The sequence below is a fragment of the Triticum aestivum genome, chromosome 5A, assembly GCF_018294505.1.
Source record: "Triticum aestivum cultivar Chinese Spring chromosome 5A, IWGSC CS RefSeq v2.1, whole genome shotgun sequence".
Classification (NCBI taxonomy): Eukaryota; Viridiplantae; Streptophyta; class Magnoliopsida; order Poales; family Poaceae; genus Triticum; species Triticum aestivum.
Window position 1 is genome coordinate 504,068,771 of NC_057806.1, and position 17,916 is coordinate 504,086,686.

A 17,916-nucleotide genomic window follows, 5' to 3' on the forward strand; every position below is an offset into this window, starting at 1 on the left:
ATTTATCTAGCCGGCTTCCACCAAACCTCGACCACTTGGCCGCTACGCCCTCCCGAAATTCCACACCTCCGTTGCTCACCAGTCTTGGAGGGTATGGCCCGCCACATTGAAGGAAACTAGTAAGGTTTGGCTCCCAACCCCCTTATTATCTCTTCTGAACCAAGAATCATAAGAATATTTACCCGCAAAAAAAGCATAAGAATAAATTAATTAGTTGCCCATGTTAAAGTCGGACAAGTAGAGCGAGTTTGAGTAGAACGCTTCATAGTGATAAAAATATAAAGATTGAACACCCGCAAAAATAGTTTGTGTCTCACTTAGCTGTATAGTAAAGATAGGTTACGGGACTTGACCTGGAGAACTTGGGCGTCCCTTCGCATCAAGATCTTCTTATGGCTCGCCTTTAGAAATCGATGCTGGACTGCTGAGCGACTCGCCCTGGACTTCCGCATGGCCCAGTGTGCACGCACAGGAGCCAGAGACCATGACGTGCCTGCTCCCTGGGTGTTCGGTCCGGTAGGTATGGCATGAAATCATGGCTTCATGTTGTTTGATGGTGACTATCCCCTCCAAGGACGCCCTATTTCTAGACTAGCTCGCATCTTTAGCCACCGGCGCACACACCATGTATGCGCCGCGGCTTACCTCTTTGGCTCTCCTCACTGCTTGGTGCATATGGAAGCAATGTAAGAGCATCTTCAATAGCCGCGCTAAACTAGCGCCGCGCCGCAAATTAGGCCATTTTAGCGCGCGCGCAATGCGGCGGGTCGCTCCAGCGGGCGCGCAAAAACGGCGCGCGCGCTATAACGGGTTGGGCGCGCGGTTAAAAACACTTACCCGCGCAGCGTATTTCGGGCGCCAGCTACAGCGCGCGGCACATTTGAGCGCTCGCGCCGCACTCTCTCCTCTCCTCGTCCTACGCCCCGCGCGCGCCGGCGCCGGCGCCCTGCCACCCACCCATGGACGCGCACACCGGCGCCGCGCTCACCCCGCTGTATAGCCGCGACCCCCCCCCCCCCCCCCGCTGCCGCCGCCGCCGGAAACCCTAGCGCGGGAAGCGCTGGCGTCGCCACCGCCGGAGCTCCGCCGAGCGTCGGCCTCGCGCGCAGCCTCTTCTTGCCGTCGCGGATGACCACGGCACCGGGTGGCGTCGCGCCGGCGCCGTCCCATGCCGCCGCCGCACCGTCGAAGAAGGTCCCCAATGCGGCGCGGACGAAGAAGGGCAAAACATCCGCGAAGAAAAACAAAGCGGCGGACGGCTCCGGCACCACGAAGGCGAGGGGAAAGAAGCTTGCAGGGCGTTCGACGGCCGCTGCGGCTACCAAAGCGCCGGCGAGCTCACTCGTTGAGCCAGCCGCCGACGCGCACCACGTGTTCGACGAAATGCCCCCAAGGTGAAAAAATTTCCAACTTTTCTTTTCTTCTAATTTTTTCAATGCGTCATCATCACATATAGATAGCTTATTTGCATTGTTCAAAAAACTTTATAGTCTCAACAATGATGCATACATGTCCACTATGGGTGTTGGGTCCAACAATTCGCATTGGTCTCAAACCAATGACATCCATTTCGAAGACCATGAGTTTGAGGTGGACGAGGAGGGTGAGGGAATTGTCGAGGCGCCGAAAGAAAGAGCGGGCAATTACTCAACCAACGATGACAAGTTACTATGCCATACTTATTTGCAAGTGTCGAGGGATCCATCCATTGGAGGTGATCAAAGTAGAGACGCGTATTGGGGGCGAATGAAAGAACACTTTGATGCTCACAACTTGAGTGGAATTGACCGCTCCGAGAGATCACTTCGGTCCCGATGGTCGACAATCAACTCGGATTGTCAAAAGTGGGCGGCCGTACAAAAGGCAGTTGACAAGATTAACCCAAGTGGCACAAATGAGGATGATCGAGTAAGTGGCATCTCATATATATTCATCATACTTGTTTTTGGTGACCGAAGTGCTAACTTGTTTTGTTTTTCTTGTAGTACAACATTGCACAAAACTTGTTCAAAGAAGAGACAAGGACAACCAAAAAGGGGAAGATCAAGAAAGGCAGGGTCTTTACCTTGCCTCATTGCTATGAAGTGTTAAAGGATGATGAGAAATGGAAGAAGCGTGATGGTTTGGAGGATTTGCATTTGAGCAACAAATGGAAGCGAGCAATTGAGATGAATGATGAGGAGGAGGAGGATGATGATGCATCAAGTGATGACGGCAAGAGAAGCCCCACACCCAACTCAGTTTCATACTCGAAGCCAAAATGACCGGATGGGTGCAAGAAAGACAAAACCGAAAAGAAGAAGAGGAAAGGAGATGATGAGCTCAAAAATGCTATGGAAGCTATTGTGAAGGCAAGGGTCGAAGCCAATGAGGTGAGGAAAATGGCAAGGAACCAAGATGTTGTGGCCGAGGAGAGGAGGTTGGCGGCCGAGGAGAGAAGGGTGGCGGCCGAGGAGAGAAAGGTGGCTTTGGAGGAGAGGAAAGTGAGCAACGAGGAGCGAGCTAAGTTGTTGGAATGGGAGAAGCACTTATTCTTCTTGGACACATCTAACCTCAATTCGGCGCAAAAAGAGTATGTAAATCTTGCCCAACAAGAAGTCTTGATCCAAAAAAGAGCCTTGGTTCGTGCAATGGGTGGCGGTGGCCTCGGCGCCATGGGAGGCATGGGTGGCTTCGGAGCCATGGGAGGCATGGGTGCACATACGGCCGCCATGGGAGGCATGGGTGTACATCCGACCGCCATGGGAGGCATGGGTGCACCTCCGGCCGCCATGGGAGGCATGAGTGGCTTTGGAGCACCCTCCGACGCTATGGCCGCCATGGGAGGCATGGATGGCTTTGGAGCACCCTCCGACGCTATGGCCGCCATGGGAGGCATGAGTTTTGCTTCTCTCATGGGAGGCATGGGTGCACCTCCGGCCGTCATGGGTGCAATGTCTTTCGATGTGCCTTCTCACACACATTCCCATGAAGATGCCGTTGAAGATCTTGCCAACACCGTCGGAGCTTCACATGATGCGGTGCGTGATGCGGTGCGTGATGAGGAAAGGGAGGAAGATTCATCTTCGGAGGCGGAAGAGTCGTCTTCGGAAGATGAGGACGAAGATGAAGATTGATGTGTCTTTAGGCCTTGAACTTTAGTTTGCATTTGAGCTTGGTTGGATGAACTTGTGGGCATGATTTTGAACTTGTGGGCATGAACTTTTATTCATCAACTTGTTTGTGTCAAATTTCACATGTTTATTTTTTTCCAAAATATCATATATGCAAAATGCCCGGCGAATCACGCGCGCTGTATTTTTTCGCTCTGCTGGAGCGGCGCGCGCGCTGCATTATAGCGCGGCTGCTGGAGCCAGCGCAGGCGGGCGCGCAAAACCAGCCACAGCGCGCGCGATAAACAGGTTTTTTTACGCGTGGCGCTTAGCGCGGCTGTTAGAGATGCTCTAACACCCACGTCTTCAACGCGGAGCGGCCATCCATCTCACACCTCACCTCCATGATCAAGGATGAGGCTAGCAGCTGGGCTCGTGTGGGTGCTCTAGGACTAACACATCATCATACCAGAGACATAGCCTTGCTGCCTGGGGAGCACACACCTTCACACTGTGTTTGTGCGCACTTAACTCTGACTGCCACGTCACGTCTTCATGTTGTTAGAGGTCCCCTGTAGCTACTCTATGCTACTTTTCCTACCTATCAGTGTAATACGCAAATTTTTGCGTATTCGCGGAAAAATTAGATTTGTAAGCTCAAATAAGAAGGAAAAAACACAAACGCCGTACTAATGCCCATGGGGAAATCCAGACAAAGCTGAAAGTATGGCTTGATTTTGATGAAATACAAGATTCTTTTTTGTAAATATGGCGGCAGTCAAGAGGTTGTGCCCATCTCTTCTCCATCCAACGGCTAGAGATGCATGGATGCAACTGATACATAGATTCGCCCCTTGCACTAGATACGTTCTCTCCCGACCAAGATTTCGGCTACCTGATGCCATTTTTTTTCTCTAGGACAGCGGATTTCCCGGTTACCATTGTAACCACAAAATTCAGATGATGCTAATTTATGTACGCAAACGTTTAGATTCAAAAAAGCCACGCTCAATTTATGTATGCGGATGTTTAAATTCAAAATATTTAAAATGTTTGCTATTTTTTGTCCAATACTTGCATTTACCCAGGGGCGGTCAGAGACGTGGTTACCGAAAAAGACTTTCGCCCCGCTTTATATATAAAGCAATGACCGACCACAGCTCAGATACAAACGCACACCACCACAACACACGCACACACCCAAGGCTGGATACATAGGCGCTGAGTGCAGCAACACTACCCCTAGTACTACAAGAGCAACCGGAGTCCTCAACCGCGGACACGCCAACGCGAAGAGAAGAAGCCGCATATGACGAACCGTGTGCTCCAAGGCGGCGCCTTCAGGAAGGTTACGTCACCAGAGCGCCGTCACTACCCGACCCGAGGATCAGAATTTCCCCTAGAGCAACACGAAGGGCAATGAGAGCCGCGACGACGCCTTCAAAAAAGAAGCGAGCTTCGCCGCCGCCAGTCCGTCCGAAGATAGATCAGGTTTTCACCCCGGCCAACACTCACCATCATCGGACGCCACATCCCATTGACCACGCTGTCCACATGGCCATGGCCACCGGGTAGCACCTAGCCACGGGCTTTGCCCAAGAGCACCACGGAGCCACCACCAGGGCCGCCGTCCTGGCATCCAAGACCTGGACACCACCTCACTCGAGATCCATCGCTACCCCAACCAAAGATACGAGCAGAAAGGAACTGCCTTTCGCACCCTTGGGCTTCCCCCAACGCCGAAACCTAAAGGCCGGCCAAAATTGGCCTCCATCGACCCGTCTTGCTGCCAGGCGCGAGATGAGCACGGTCCTGCTGCCGGGCGCAAGACGAGCATGATCCTGCTGCCGGGCGTGAGACGAGGTCGGTCCTGCTGTCGGGCACGAGACTTGGTCAGTCCTGCTACCGGGCGCGAGACGAGCTCGGGCCTGCTGCCGAGCGTGAGACGAGCGATGGACTGTAGTCGGGGAAGGGCCGAACCTTCGACGAAGGTAGCAACCAGACGACGAGGAGAGGGCCCAAGGTCGAAACAGGCCGCCTACAGACAAGCCGACACCGGAAAGCTAGCCGCCGCCCCAGTCAACCCGCCGAGTTGCCGTGGAGCCGGCACGGCGAAGCCACCTCGCCGCCGCCACCCACAGCTGGGACCGCAGGCATGCCGGGCCGGGCCCCAAACCCGCGCCGCCGGCCGGCAAAAGGCGAAATCCGGCCGGCACGCAACACCACCGCCGCCACCATGCCTTGCCGACGACGACGGGCGCATCAGCCCCCGCGCGCCGCTGGCAGGCCCTTGCCGCCGACCCGCCGAACCAGAGCCGCCGGGGCCTCCACCACGCGCAGCCACCGTGCCACCCACACGGCCCAGGACGGCCAGCACCGCCGCATCTCGCGGACGGTGCGCGCCCACCAGATCCGAGCAAAAGAAGCCCCGATTCATCGCCAAAACGGTCAGCCGCCGCTCCTCCATCGCGAGGGAGACAGAGAGGAGGAGGCCGCCGCTCCCTGGGGCTGCCGCCCCAGCATCCAGTGTCGTCGCGCCGCAGAAGAGGCCGGAGGGCCATATCCGCGCTGGCGCGTAGCTCCGCGATGCACGCCCCATCGTCCAGGGTCGGCCTTCGCGCGCGACCAGAGAGAAAGGCCCGCCGCCGCCGGCAGCCGCACGGGCTTTGCCCGGCGGGGACGCCCGACGGCGGCGAGGGGGGAGAGAGCAGGTGGGGGTGGCGGCGGCGGCGGGGTTAGGTCACCCGAGCCGCCCTCCTGGAGAGCGATGCGGTTTCAGAAATGTGGTTATCGGGTGATAATCAAATTGTGGACCAAGGATAAAATCACCCGATTCTAAAGGTTGAGATAATTAGCACCCCTTGCGCGCCAAGCATCACCATTCAAACACTCAAGACGTATCACCCGGCAGAACAAAAATATCTTCCCACGGTTAAAATCCGGAAATATACACCCACGCGGCCACGCCATGTATAAATGAGAATTGATGTGGTTGTTGTCACAGGACGCCAAGTCAAAAACTCCATAAAGGTGTTTGGAGACTTGCGAAAGCATGAAAAAACACGGAAGCTCCCATATAGATCTATCACGGAGATTGCTCCCTTCTACTTTCTGCTAGTTGACGAGCGAGCAGGAAAGCGGCCGGAGGAGAGGCAAAGCTACGCAGATCTCACGTACAGCAACGCAAAGCAGCGGGGAAAACGAAGGAAAATCAGAGACGCGTAGCTGCAACCTTTGGAATTCCGAGCGTGAATCACACGACCGGAGACCCGGCAAGGAAAGCTGTCCGGTCTGCTTATTATTCTAAGCCATCTATCAGCTAGCTTTACCACTTGATTAAAGGAGAGATATTGGCAGTTTGGTACCCCAACCCAAAAGGGCCAATCCTAGCCCTGGGACAGGTGCCTTTCGTGACTTATTAATACATACTTCCCCATAAGTTCCTTGCTTAGTTCCACTGTCAACATTCTTATAGTGCTCACTCCACATGCCTATTTTTTCTCTCTGGTATATGCTATTGCTAGCTGCTTTCACATGCTTTATCACGCGAGGAACCAAAAGTTTGATCCTGACATGACCTATGGTGGTTGCAATGTTAATTGCATGCTCAGCTTCCGACTATAAGTGCACCATTGGAGCCTCAGGACAAAGCCCATGCCTCATTTCAAGACAGCTTCTCTCATCTCTGTATCCCAGTGACCTACCCGATTCCAAGCCTGAGGCACCATAGCTTAGCATCCCACTTATTTCCCTTCATAACCAGCTCGACCATCTCTCAGAACCAAAGATGAAGATCGGGAAGGCTCCTGAGCTCTTGAAGAAGGCGGCAGCAATGTGCAAGAGCAAGACCGCAAGGCTCCTCATCCTTGCCTCGCTCCAGCGCCGTGGGATGGCTAGAACAGCCGTGGTCTCTCGCAAGATCGACGCGCTTATTGTGGCCGACTGGGAGAGAGTGGACCGCCACAAGGCTCTCGCGCTGCGCACAATGGAGAAGAGACCAATCATCGTCCATGAGAGTGACTTTGAGGCCAATTTCTCTCATCACTTGGCGGTGTTCAACCAAGAGAATGGTCATGGTGGCTGCCCAGCTGAGTGGACACTGCATCCCCTCTTCAACAACGACCACGACAACTGCCGTTACACTAAGGATGATGATGTGCTAATTCATGTGATCAAGACAACGATGATGAGCCATCTGTCGTGGATGTGATCAGGAGCAACCAAGAAGCTGAGGGGTTGGAGTTCGACATGGAGGAGGATATTGACCAGGCTGCTGATATGTTCATTAGGAGGTTTCGGCAGCGTCTGAACGAGGGATTTTAGGGTCTTGTTTGTACATGCATGTACCTTGGCTTAGGGTGTTGTCTTCTTTTTAGGTGCCCAAAAATTAGAAAATTTTGTAGAAATCAATATGAGTGGGAGTTGAGGCTTGACAAACAGTTATCCTTATCATCATTTGTTTTTGAAATCTTTTGTTAACATCCAAGATCCCTCAGCCGTACCCACCTCTATAGGAAAAACCATCTACACCGAGTACTTTGCGGGTCGCGGTGTAAATCCACAGGCACTTGGCATACATACAACATGTTTGCCGAGTATCGTGTAAATTAAACTTGGCAAATAGAAGGTACTTGGTAATATTCGGTCTTCGCGAGTTTCTCCCCAAAAAGAACACTCAGCATAGAGAAAAAGCCCGAGAAAGGAAGCAAAAGACACTTGGCAAAGAAAAAAAAATCTCTGGAAGGAAAACATGTGCTAACCCATGTGTTTGACGGTCCCGTTACATCAGGCGTTGTTTGCCGACTGTCCACGGACACTCGGCTTATCTTTTCACATGTCTTTTTTTTAATGGTGTGACCATTTGCCGAGTACCCTATGGAGAACACTTGGCTTATATTTTTTTTTATTTTACTTTTTAAAGTGCAGTGATCATTTCGTGAGTACCCGATATCCAATGCCTGGCTCCTCGTCCTTGCCTCGCTTCATCGCAGGATGGCCACGGTTTGCGCCATCTCTCAATGGATCGACGCCCTTATTGTGGCCGGCCTGGAGAAGAGTGCCAAGCTGGACAACCACAAGACTTTGGTCCACAAGGTCGAGAGCCAGGGGTATTGGGATGGTTGAGGATCTATCTCACTATTTAGCACCGATTGATGGGGAGGGTGGTGCTCGTGGCTGCCCTAACTGGACATTCCAACCCATTTTCAGCGACGGAGTTAGTTGCTATTACACTGACAAGTACAACAGCGATGAAAATTTTGACGGAGGAGACGAGTCCTTGGTGATTGATGTGATGAGTAGAAGCCAGGGGGCTGAGGAGTTGGGATTCAACATGGACAAGGATATCAACCAGGCTGCCGAAATGTTCATCGGAAGGTTCCCTAAGTTCATGAACACAAGTTGGAAGTTTTGACACATATTTAGCTACATGCTAAATTGTGTATTTGGTGTGTGCGGGCGCACATTGAAGGAAAGAAAAACGCTTAACTAAATTGTTTGGATTACAAATCTTTTATCCGACAAAGAGTAGATATTATTGGCTCAAAATAAAACATCAAGAGAATACAAAACAAGATGAGCACACACTTGGCCTCTGCATAGCTAGAATGCAGACAACCAACACCAACACACACGCAAAAACATGCCAACAACTAGGAAAGTTATATAAGATAAAAACTATGCTATATGTAGACGAGGAAAAAAGAAAATAGCCCCAAAGCAATCACATCCATCTTATCACACCAAATGGAGAGATTGTTCAACAGCAAAACTTTCACGAAAGGAGTGACGCTCAAGCGCCACCCTCGCCGGATCCAACGACCAAGGCCAGAATATAAGTTTTCACTCTGAAAAAATAGTCTGAGCATATTCGAGTAATGATTCAACAAGGTAACGACCTAAAAAAAATCGTCATTGCCAGGTATAACCAACTCGGTTCAGATATAGGCTTTCACCTCGGAGCTCGACAACGAGGTGCATGAGTAGCACCACCGTCACAGTCACTTGTGTTGTCACCACCACTTTTCCACAACCCCAACAGCTAAATGCGATATGTGACCGCCACCGCTGCGCAACCATCCCTGTGTGTCAAGTTGTCGTCTGTAGTTTGCATCTTACCGCCGAAGTCAACCATCGGATCTGGAGAGATGAACTACTTAAAGATCTCTTGGTGACAACCGTTGTCGTGGAGCCACAAGTGGTCGTTCCAGCACAATCTGCAGCAACCGCCACCTAACCGATTAGACCCGCGTCACCACCAACAAGCCCGCCAGATCTTATATTGACGTATAAATGTATTGACTAGTCTCTTTCATTAGATCGATCTTTTGGTTGCATTGGCTAGAGCATGCACTTCTATATGGTATCGAAACCAAGAGGTCTTGAGTTCAAGACCCGGCTGACGCAATTAAAGTGCGGCCCACGTTCGGTCCCCGTTTAGGCCTGAGGGAGCCACACATGGGGGGAGTCTTGACGTATAAATGTATTTCCTAGTCTTGTGGTTGAATCATAATGAACTTCCGCTTCATGCACAACCAAGAAGGAAGGTTATACAAACATAGAGTCACAGGCCAGGTGGTATGGTTGCTGCACTGCTCCCCAAAAGGATTAATGACATCTGCGCTTAGATCAAACCATACGTTCCTTGTGTCACCTGCAAACTCCTTCCTGTACTTTCTCTCTATTTTTCTCCACTGCAACCCGTCAGGGGGTACTCTTAACTTTCCGTCTTTCTTACGGTCTTCTCTGTGACATCGCATCGCCTTGGCATGCTCTTTGTTTAGGAACAAACATTTCAATCATGGTATTATAGGAGCATACCACGTCACATTGGCAGGAATCTTCTTTCTGGGGCGCTCGCCCTCGACATCATCAGGGTCATCGCGGCTGATCTTATAGTGCAATGCACCGCATACCAGGCACGCGTTCAAATCCGCGTACTCACCGCGGTTGAGGATGCAGTCATTAGGGCATGCATGTATCTTCTACACCTCTAACCCTAGAGGGCAGACAGTCTTCTTTGCTTTGTACGTACTCTGGGGCAATTCGTTGTCCTTTGAAAGCATCTTCTTTAACTTTATCAGCAACTTTCCAAATGCCTTGTCAGATACACCATTCTATGCCATCCATTGCAGTAATTCTAGTATGGTGCCTAGCTTTTTATTGTCAGTTTCGCAATTCGGGTACAACAATTTCTTGTGATCCTATAACATGCGCTGCAACTTCTTTTTCTCCTTTTCACTTGCGCAGTTTCTCTCTGCATCAGTAATGGCCCGACCTAGATCATCAGTTGGCTCATCTGATGCCTCTTGTTCAGCTTCTTCCCGCATTGCCGGCTCAGCTTCTTCCCACATTGTTGTATCATCGTATTCAGGGAACCCATGGCCAGAATAGCTATCGTCGTCCTATTCTTCTTCATCTTCTTCCATCATAACCCCTCTTTTTCCGTGCTTGGTCCAAACAATATAGTGGGGCATGAAACCGGACTCAAACAGGTGGACGTGAATGGTTCTTGAGTTAGAGTAATTGTGATCATTCTTACAGTCAGCACATGGACAAGGCACAAAACCATCCGCCTGCTTGTTTGCCTAAGTTGCAATTAGAAAAGTATGCACGCGCTCAACGAACTGGGGAGAGCATTGGTCATCGTACATCCATTGATAGCTCATCTTCATTACACAACACCAAATAGACCAAATTAATACAAGTTCATACAATACTTATTCTCATAAAGTAAACATATAAATAACTCTCTAGCTAAAGAATTTAAATGCAACAACAAATGCGATCAACATCGCAACTAAGGTAACAATTGATCCAACAACATAATGATACCAAGCCTCACTATCAATGGCATATTTTCTAATCTTTCTAATCTTCAAGCGCAATTTCTCCATCTTGATCTTGTGATCATCGATGACATCCGCAACATGCAACTCCAATTTCATCTTCTCCCCCTCAATTCTTTTCAATTTTTCTTTCAAATACTCATTTTCTCTTTCAACTAAATTTAACCTCTCGACAATAGGGTCGGTTGGAATTTCCGGTTCACATACCTCCTAGATAAAAATATCTATGTCAACTTGATGGGCATAATTTGACATAAACACGAAATGCAACAAAATAGTTATAAAAGAAAATATACCACATCCGAATCCTAACCCGGACGAGGGCCGACGGGGACGGATATCAAAACCATGGCACTATGAATAACAAACAACATACGGGTAAGATAATTATACAAGTAACTATATATCTAAATCACACAAACGTGATTTTTTTATATAAAAAAATAAGAACAAGAGGCTCACCCCACAAGATGGTGCCGACGACAGGACGGTGCAGACGATCGATGGTGGTTAGGACGGAGACGGGAAGGCAATAAGTAAACCACACCTACATATGCAAACTAAGAGTTATTTTGAGCTCAAATTGCATATAAATCAAATAAACTACCACATATAATTCCTCCCAAATTACTAAAACCCACAAATTAATGACTATATAAAGCATTGCAAAATCTAATCTAGCAATGAGAGATGAAAGGACAAAGTTGCTTACTTTTGTGATCACTTGAATGGATGGGGGCCTTCAAATCTTGAAAAAATTTGAGCAAAATGTGAGATGAGCTCGAGGTAGAGGGGAAGAACAGAGAGGAGAGGGGAAAGGGGAAAAGCAGAGATAGCTCAATCGCGGGTGGACAAAGAATTGATATAGGACGACCTTTAGCACCGGTTCGTGCCAGAACCAGTACTAATGGTGCTGGAGGTGCCCCAGACTGACAACATCCTGCCACCACTCACTTTAATACCAGTTCGTGGCACGAACCGGTGCTAAAGGTTCGCCACGAACCGGTATTAATGAGAGCGGCCCAGCTAGCCGTTGGAACCGGCACTAATGATCACATTAGTGCCGGCTCAAATACAAACCGGGACTAATGAGCTGAACATTTGACCCTTTTTCTACTAGTGACATGCACTCACCGTGTGACTCTCATTGGACCTTGGTGAAGTGTATTCTCCATTACATACGCGGCACCACGTCCTTGGGACTCACCTTGGCAGCCTCCGCCTCCACCGACCTCGTCGCCTACTCGGACGCCGACTGGGCAGGCTGCCCCGACACCCAGCGCTCTACGTCCGGCTATTGCGTCTACCTTGGGCCATCGTTGATCTCTTGGTCATCAAAGTGACAGCCCACGGTCTCCCGCTCCAGCACCGAGGCAGAGTATCGGGCCGTGGCTAACACCGTGGCCGAATGCTCTTGGATCTGTCAGCTGCTCCAGGACTTGCTTTGTGTTGTTCACAAGGCCACTCTTGTCTACTGCGATAACGTCAGCGCGGTCTACTTCTTCGTCAACCCGGTGCACCATCGACATACGAAGCATATTGAGTTCGATATTCACTTCGCGCGAGAGCAGGTTGCCCTTGGCCATGTTTGGGTTCTCCATGTTCCGACTATGCAACAGTTTGCTGATGTGATGACTAAGGGATTGCCTACTTCCGTCTCTGAGGAGTTTTGGTCCAGTCTCTGTATCTCTGGTGACGCTTCGACTGCGCGAGGGGAGGGGGGTGAGTATATATGTGTTGCATGTATTACGTATATTGTAGCCCACCTCCTGGTTGTCTATAGTTCAGGTCGAGGCCTACCTGTATTTATATATACGTGCACCAGCACCCAATCAATACAATGAATATTGTATTGCCAAATCATCTCTCTACAATTAGTTTGGGTGTATGCAGGGATCCCTATGGACCTTGTACTTTTCTGTCTTGGGGTCCCCGTGCATAATTTTCAGGACATCTGTCAACTCCCTAGTTTCTCTAGCAGTCATCACATTTGTCGGTGCAGGTATTCGGATTGTTGAGTAATGATACACGGGTTTATTCAAAAACAAAAAACTCTATTTTATTACCCAAGAAGGCTTCGTGCGCCGCTTTATAAACAAAGCAACCCCCGGATAAAAGCAACACCCAACCGAAAATGGAGGTCTACAGAATACAATAGAGATTCACAGCTAACGAAAAACGAAAAAACAAATAAGTATACGACGCATGTTGGGGGAACAGCAAACACGCCCGCCAAGCTCTATATATGCATGCATGTTTGAAGAAAAGAAACCGAGGCTACGTACGTGCCGTGCGCTCACTCTCACGGCAAGCACGTGCCGTGTGAAACTGAGACTGCGTAATTCCAAGTCCCAAGTCTTCATCTCCATAATGGTATTGTGACTTTTGACTTAATGAAGAAAAAACTCCCATCGATCTATCACGGAGATTGCTTCTACTTTGTACTACGAGCGAGTAGCAAAGCACACGGAGGAGAAGGAAAGCTAATTAAGCAGATCCCACGTATAGCCTCACGCCCACACAAAGCAGCGGAGAACAGAAGGGAAAAACAGAGACGCGCTATAGCTGCAACCTTTGGAATTCTGAGCATGAACCACACGGCCGTAAACCGGCAAGGAAAGCTGCCCGGTCTGCTTGCTTTGGGCAAAACTATTCTAAGCCATCAATCAGCTAGCTTTACCACCTGATTAAAGGAGAGATATTGGCAGTCTGGGACAGATGCCTTTTGTGACTTAATGGAATATATATTTTCCCATTGTCCACTGTCAACATCCTTTTAGTGCTCACTCCACATGTCAATTTTTCCTCTCTAATGCTAGCTGCTTTCACATGCTTTATTAGGCGAGGTACCAAAAATTTGATCGGGACATGAGCAAGGCTAGTTGCAATGTTAATTGCATGCTCAGCTTCCGACTATAAATACACCATTGGAGCCTCGGGACAAAGCCCATGCCTCATTTCAAGCAAGCTTCTCTCATCTCTGTATCCCAGTAACCTAACCCATTCCAAGCCCGAGGCACCACACCTTCTTACGCGTTAAGCAGCTCGACCACCTCAAACAAAGATGAAGATCGGGAAGGCTTCTGAGCTCGTGAAGAAGGCAGCAGCGATGTGCAAGAGCAAGACCGGCGTGCTCGCCGCCAGGCTCCTCATCCCCGCCTCGCTCCAGCGCCGCAGGATGGCCACGGCACCAGTGGTCTCTCACAAGATCGACGCGCTCATTATGGCCGACTGGGAGAGAGTTGACTGCCACAAGGATCTCACTCTCCGCACGGCCGAGAAGAGACTGGTCGTCGTCCATGAGGATGATTTGGCGGCCAATTTCTCTCATCACTTGGCGGTGTTCAACCAAGAGAATGGTCATGGTGGCTGCCATACTGACAGGACACTACATCCCCTCTTCAACGACGACCACAAGAACTGTCGTTACGCTTACAATGGTGATGTGCCACTTTATTCATGTGATCAAGACGATGATGATGAGCCTTCAGTCATGGATGTGATCAGGAATAACCGAGAAGTTGAGGGGCTGGAGTTCAATATGGAGGAGGAGATTGATCAGGCCGCCGATATGTTCATTAGGAGGTTCCGGCAGCGGTTGAACGAGGGATTTTAGGGTCTTGTTTGCACATGCATGTACCTCGGTCTAGCGAGTTGTCTTCTTTTTAGGTGCCCACAAATTAGAAAATTTTGTAGAAATCAATATGAACAGGTAGGAGTTGAGGCTTGACAAACAATGATCCTCTTTATCATTTATTATTTTAATAATTTTGTCAACATCCAAGATACCTCGGCCTCGCCTACCACTCCCCAGCTCCCTCTCCCATTACGCCCAACCACCCCGCGCCTTAGAAAACCCACGGTACATATGCATCACTTCTACAAATGGGGGCACTTCCATTGCCCCCTTGTGTTTTCTTTAATTCTCTTCGGCCTTCTTTGGTTTGGAGAAATTTCATAGAAATTTTTGTGTTTTCTTTCTCTTCAGCCTCCTTTGGTTTGGAGGAATTTCATAGGAATTTTAGATGATAGGATTTTTATATGATTTTTTCCTTTAGAGCCCTTTGGTTCATAGGAATAGATTTTTATTCCTATTTAGGATTGGTTCCTATCCTTCACATTTCATAGGAAAATAAAAATGAGTCTAGACTCAATGAAAAAATTCCTTTGGTGTCAACCAAATGACATCTCGTTTCCTATTCTTATTCATAGGATTTGAGATACATGTCATCTCATTTCTTACAAAATTCCTATTTCTATAATAATCCTATCCTATGAACCAAAAAAGGCCTTCAAGTCCCTAAAGATTTTACCAAAAAAATTCACAATTTACATAAGTTGCATCTTCTAAGTATGCCGCTGCCATGGCGACTAGTATCTCTAACTCTCAAATAAGAGAGCTAGCCTACTCCCCCGCACGATCCAGAGGATGCTGCTCCGGCTACTGCTGCTTCCTTTCCTCGGGAATATACAAATGTAAATTTCAGGCGACTTGCATTAGAGCATCTTCAACGGGTGCACAAAAATATCGTGCCCTAAAATAATTTTATCGTGTCACTATAATATTTTTAGTACGCCGGACCCAACGTTGCTTTAACAAATGCCAAAAAACACGCGCTCAAAAGAACATGCAGTGTAAATTATGAAGCGCGCGCAATTCGGCGCCTCGAATTTGTAGCTTTCGATAGCGTTTTTTAGCGCGCGTCCAATCATTTTTTGCACGTGCACTATTTTACAGCTTTCGCTGGAGCTGTCCGGCGCCTAAAAAACCTAGATTTTAGCACGCGGTTCTGTTTTTGGGTGCCTGTTAGAGATGCTCTTAGCTGAAGTGGAGTAGGAAAAAAAGGTTGTATGTCCAAAGTAAAAGGAGGCACGTGTGGCGAAGCCGTATATATGTTGCCCTTAGAGCATCTCCAACAAGCGCCGAACGCGCTGCGCGTAAAAAATTGCTTTGCCGCGTGCCCATCGTCTGGTTTGGCGCGGCGCAGCGCTGGCTCCAGCAGCCGTGCTAAATGCAGCGCGCGCAACTCGCCGGGACATTGCATATATGACATTTTAAACATAAAATAAAGTTGAAACATTCAAAATGCAATGAACATGACATATAAAATTTCACACAAACAAGTTGATGAAGAAAAGTTCATCCAACCAAGTTCAAAATGCAAATTAAGTTCAATACACAAATGGAAGACACATCATTCCTTATCCTCGTCTTCGTCCTCGTCCTCATCTTCGGAAGACGATTCTTCCGCCTCCGAAGATGAATCTTCATCCCTCTCCTCATCGCGCACCGCATCACGTGAAACTCCAACGGTGTTGGCAAGATCTTCAACGGCATCTTCATGGGAATGTGTGCGAGGAGGCACATCGAAAGACATTTCGCCCATGGCGGCCGGAGGTGCACCCATGCCGGTGCGTGCGTCCATGCGGTGCAGTTCGCCGGGGCCGGCGCGCGCGGGGCGTAGGAGGCGGAGAAGAAAGAGTGCAGTGCGAGCGCTCGAGTGTGCCCTGCGCGGAAGCGGGCGCCCCAAATACACCGCGCGAGATAGCGAATCCGACCGCACGTCCAACTCCTTATACCGCGCGCGCGGTTATTGCGCGCCCGCTGGAGCCACCCGCCGGGTTGCGCGCTCGCTAAACTGGCTAAATTTGCGCCGCGGCACTTGTTTAGCGCGCCTGTTGGAGATGCGCCGAACGGCCGCGCGCAAAAAACTGCTTTGCTGCGCGCCCATCGCCTGATTTGACGCGGCGCGCAGCGCTGGCTCCAGCAGCCGCGCTAAAAAGCAGCGCGCGCCGCTCCAGCAGCGCGCGCGACTCTCGCACAAACAACATATGCATTCCAGAACAGAAGCAAAAAGATCAAACACAAACAAAAATAAATCAAAATAAATAGTTCAATTTTTTTATTACAACTCAAACAAATAGTTTATCGTTCAATACAACAAATAGCGCAATAAACACAACAAATAGTTCAACAATACAATATCGAAAGCACAAATCATGATGCTCTTTGTCGTCCATTCCATGCCCATCACTCCCTAATGAGATCCTTCTGAAGATCATTATGCGCTGCGGGACGTCGAATGGCATGATAGGAGGCAACAAAACGGGCCACCCTTTCAGCCCTCCGTCGCACTCGCACGGGGTGTCCCAAGAGCTCATACTGAGAGTAATCTACATCTTGGCCACGCTCATTCTCGATGATCATGTTATGCATGATCACACAAGCGTGCATGATGTACCAAAGCATTTTCTAGTCCCAAAATCTAGCCGGTCCTTTTACAATAGAAAATTGGGCTTGCAAAATCCCAAAAGCTCTCTCCACATCTTTTCTAGCCGCCGCGTGAGCATTATGGAAATCAAGATTTTTCTTACCTTCTGGCTTTTTCAACGGCTTGACAAAGGTATGCCACTTTGGATAGATGCCATCTGCTAGATAATAGCCATAGTTGTATGTACGTCCATTTGCTATAAACTGCACCGGTGGCAACTCACCATTTGCAATCTTATTCATCAGTGGTGACCGGTTGACAACATTGATGTCATTCAAAGATCCAGGCATTCCAAAGAATGCATGCCAAATCCAAGTCTCTTAATCGTCCACTGCTTCAAGGATTATAGTAGAACCCTTTTTTTGACCGTGGAATTGCCCATGCCATGTCTTTGGACAATTCTTCCAACTCCAATGCATGCAATCTATTGAGCCAAGCATGCCAGGAAAGCCGCGAGCTTTGTTCATCACCAATAGCCTTGCGGCATCTTCAGCATTGGGAGATCTCAAATACTCCTCGCCAAACACTTGCACAATTCCGACTGCGAAACGCTTGACACACATGATGGCTGGGCTCTCACCCATAGCCAAGTGATCATCAACTAGATCAGCCGGTATACCGTATGCCAACATACGCAAAGCGGCTGTCACCTTCTGAAAAGTGTTATGCCCGAGCTTTCCGGCTGCATTCCTTCTTTGCTGAAAA

General features: G+C 49.3%; 1 protein-coding gene and 1 pseudogene across 1 annotated transcript; both read left to right on the forward strand.

The window, feature by feature from the left end:
* Positions 1-6,755: 6,755 nt before the first annotated feature.
* Positions 6,756-7,565, forward strand: LOC123107397 (uncharacterized; annotated as a pseudogene).
* Positions 7,566-13,902: 6,337 nt separating this feature from the next.
* On the forward strand, positions 13,903-14,650 carry LOC123107398 (uncharacterized). The gene has a single exon (XM_044529385.1). The coding sequence runs from the start codon at positions 14,004-14,006 to the stop codon at positions 14,553-14,555; it is 552 nt and encodes a 183-aa protein (XP_044385320.1). The 5' UTR covers positions 13,903-14,003; the 3' UTR covers positions 14,556-14,650.
* The last annotated feature ends 3,266 nt before the right edge of the window (positions 14,651-17,916 follow it).

Bases quoted from the DNA above. Each gene is read 5' to 3' on its own strand.
- LOC123107398 (XM_044529385.1), top strand. From the start codon at position 14,004: ATGAAGATCGGGAAGGCTTCTGAGCTCGTGAAGAAGGCAGCAGCGATG.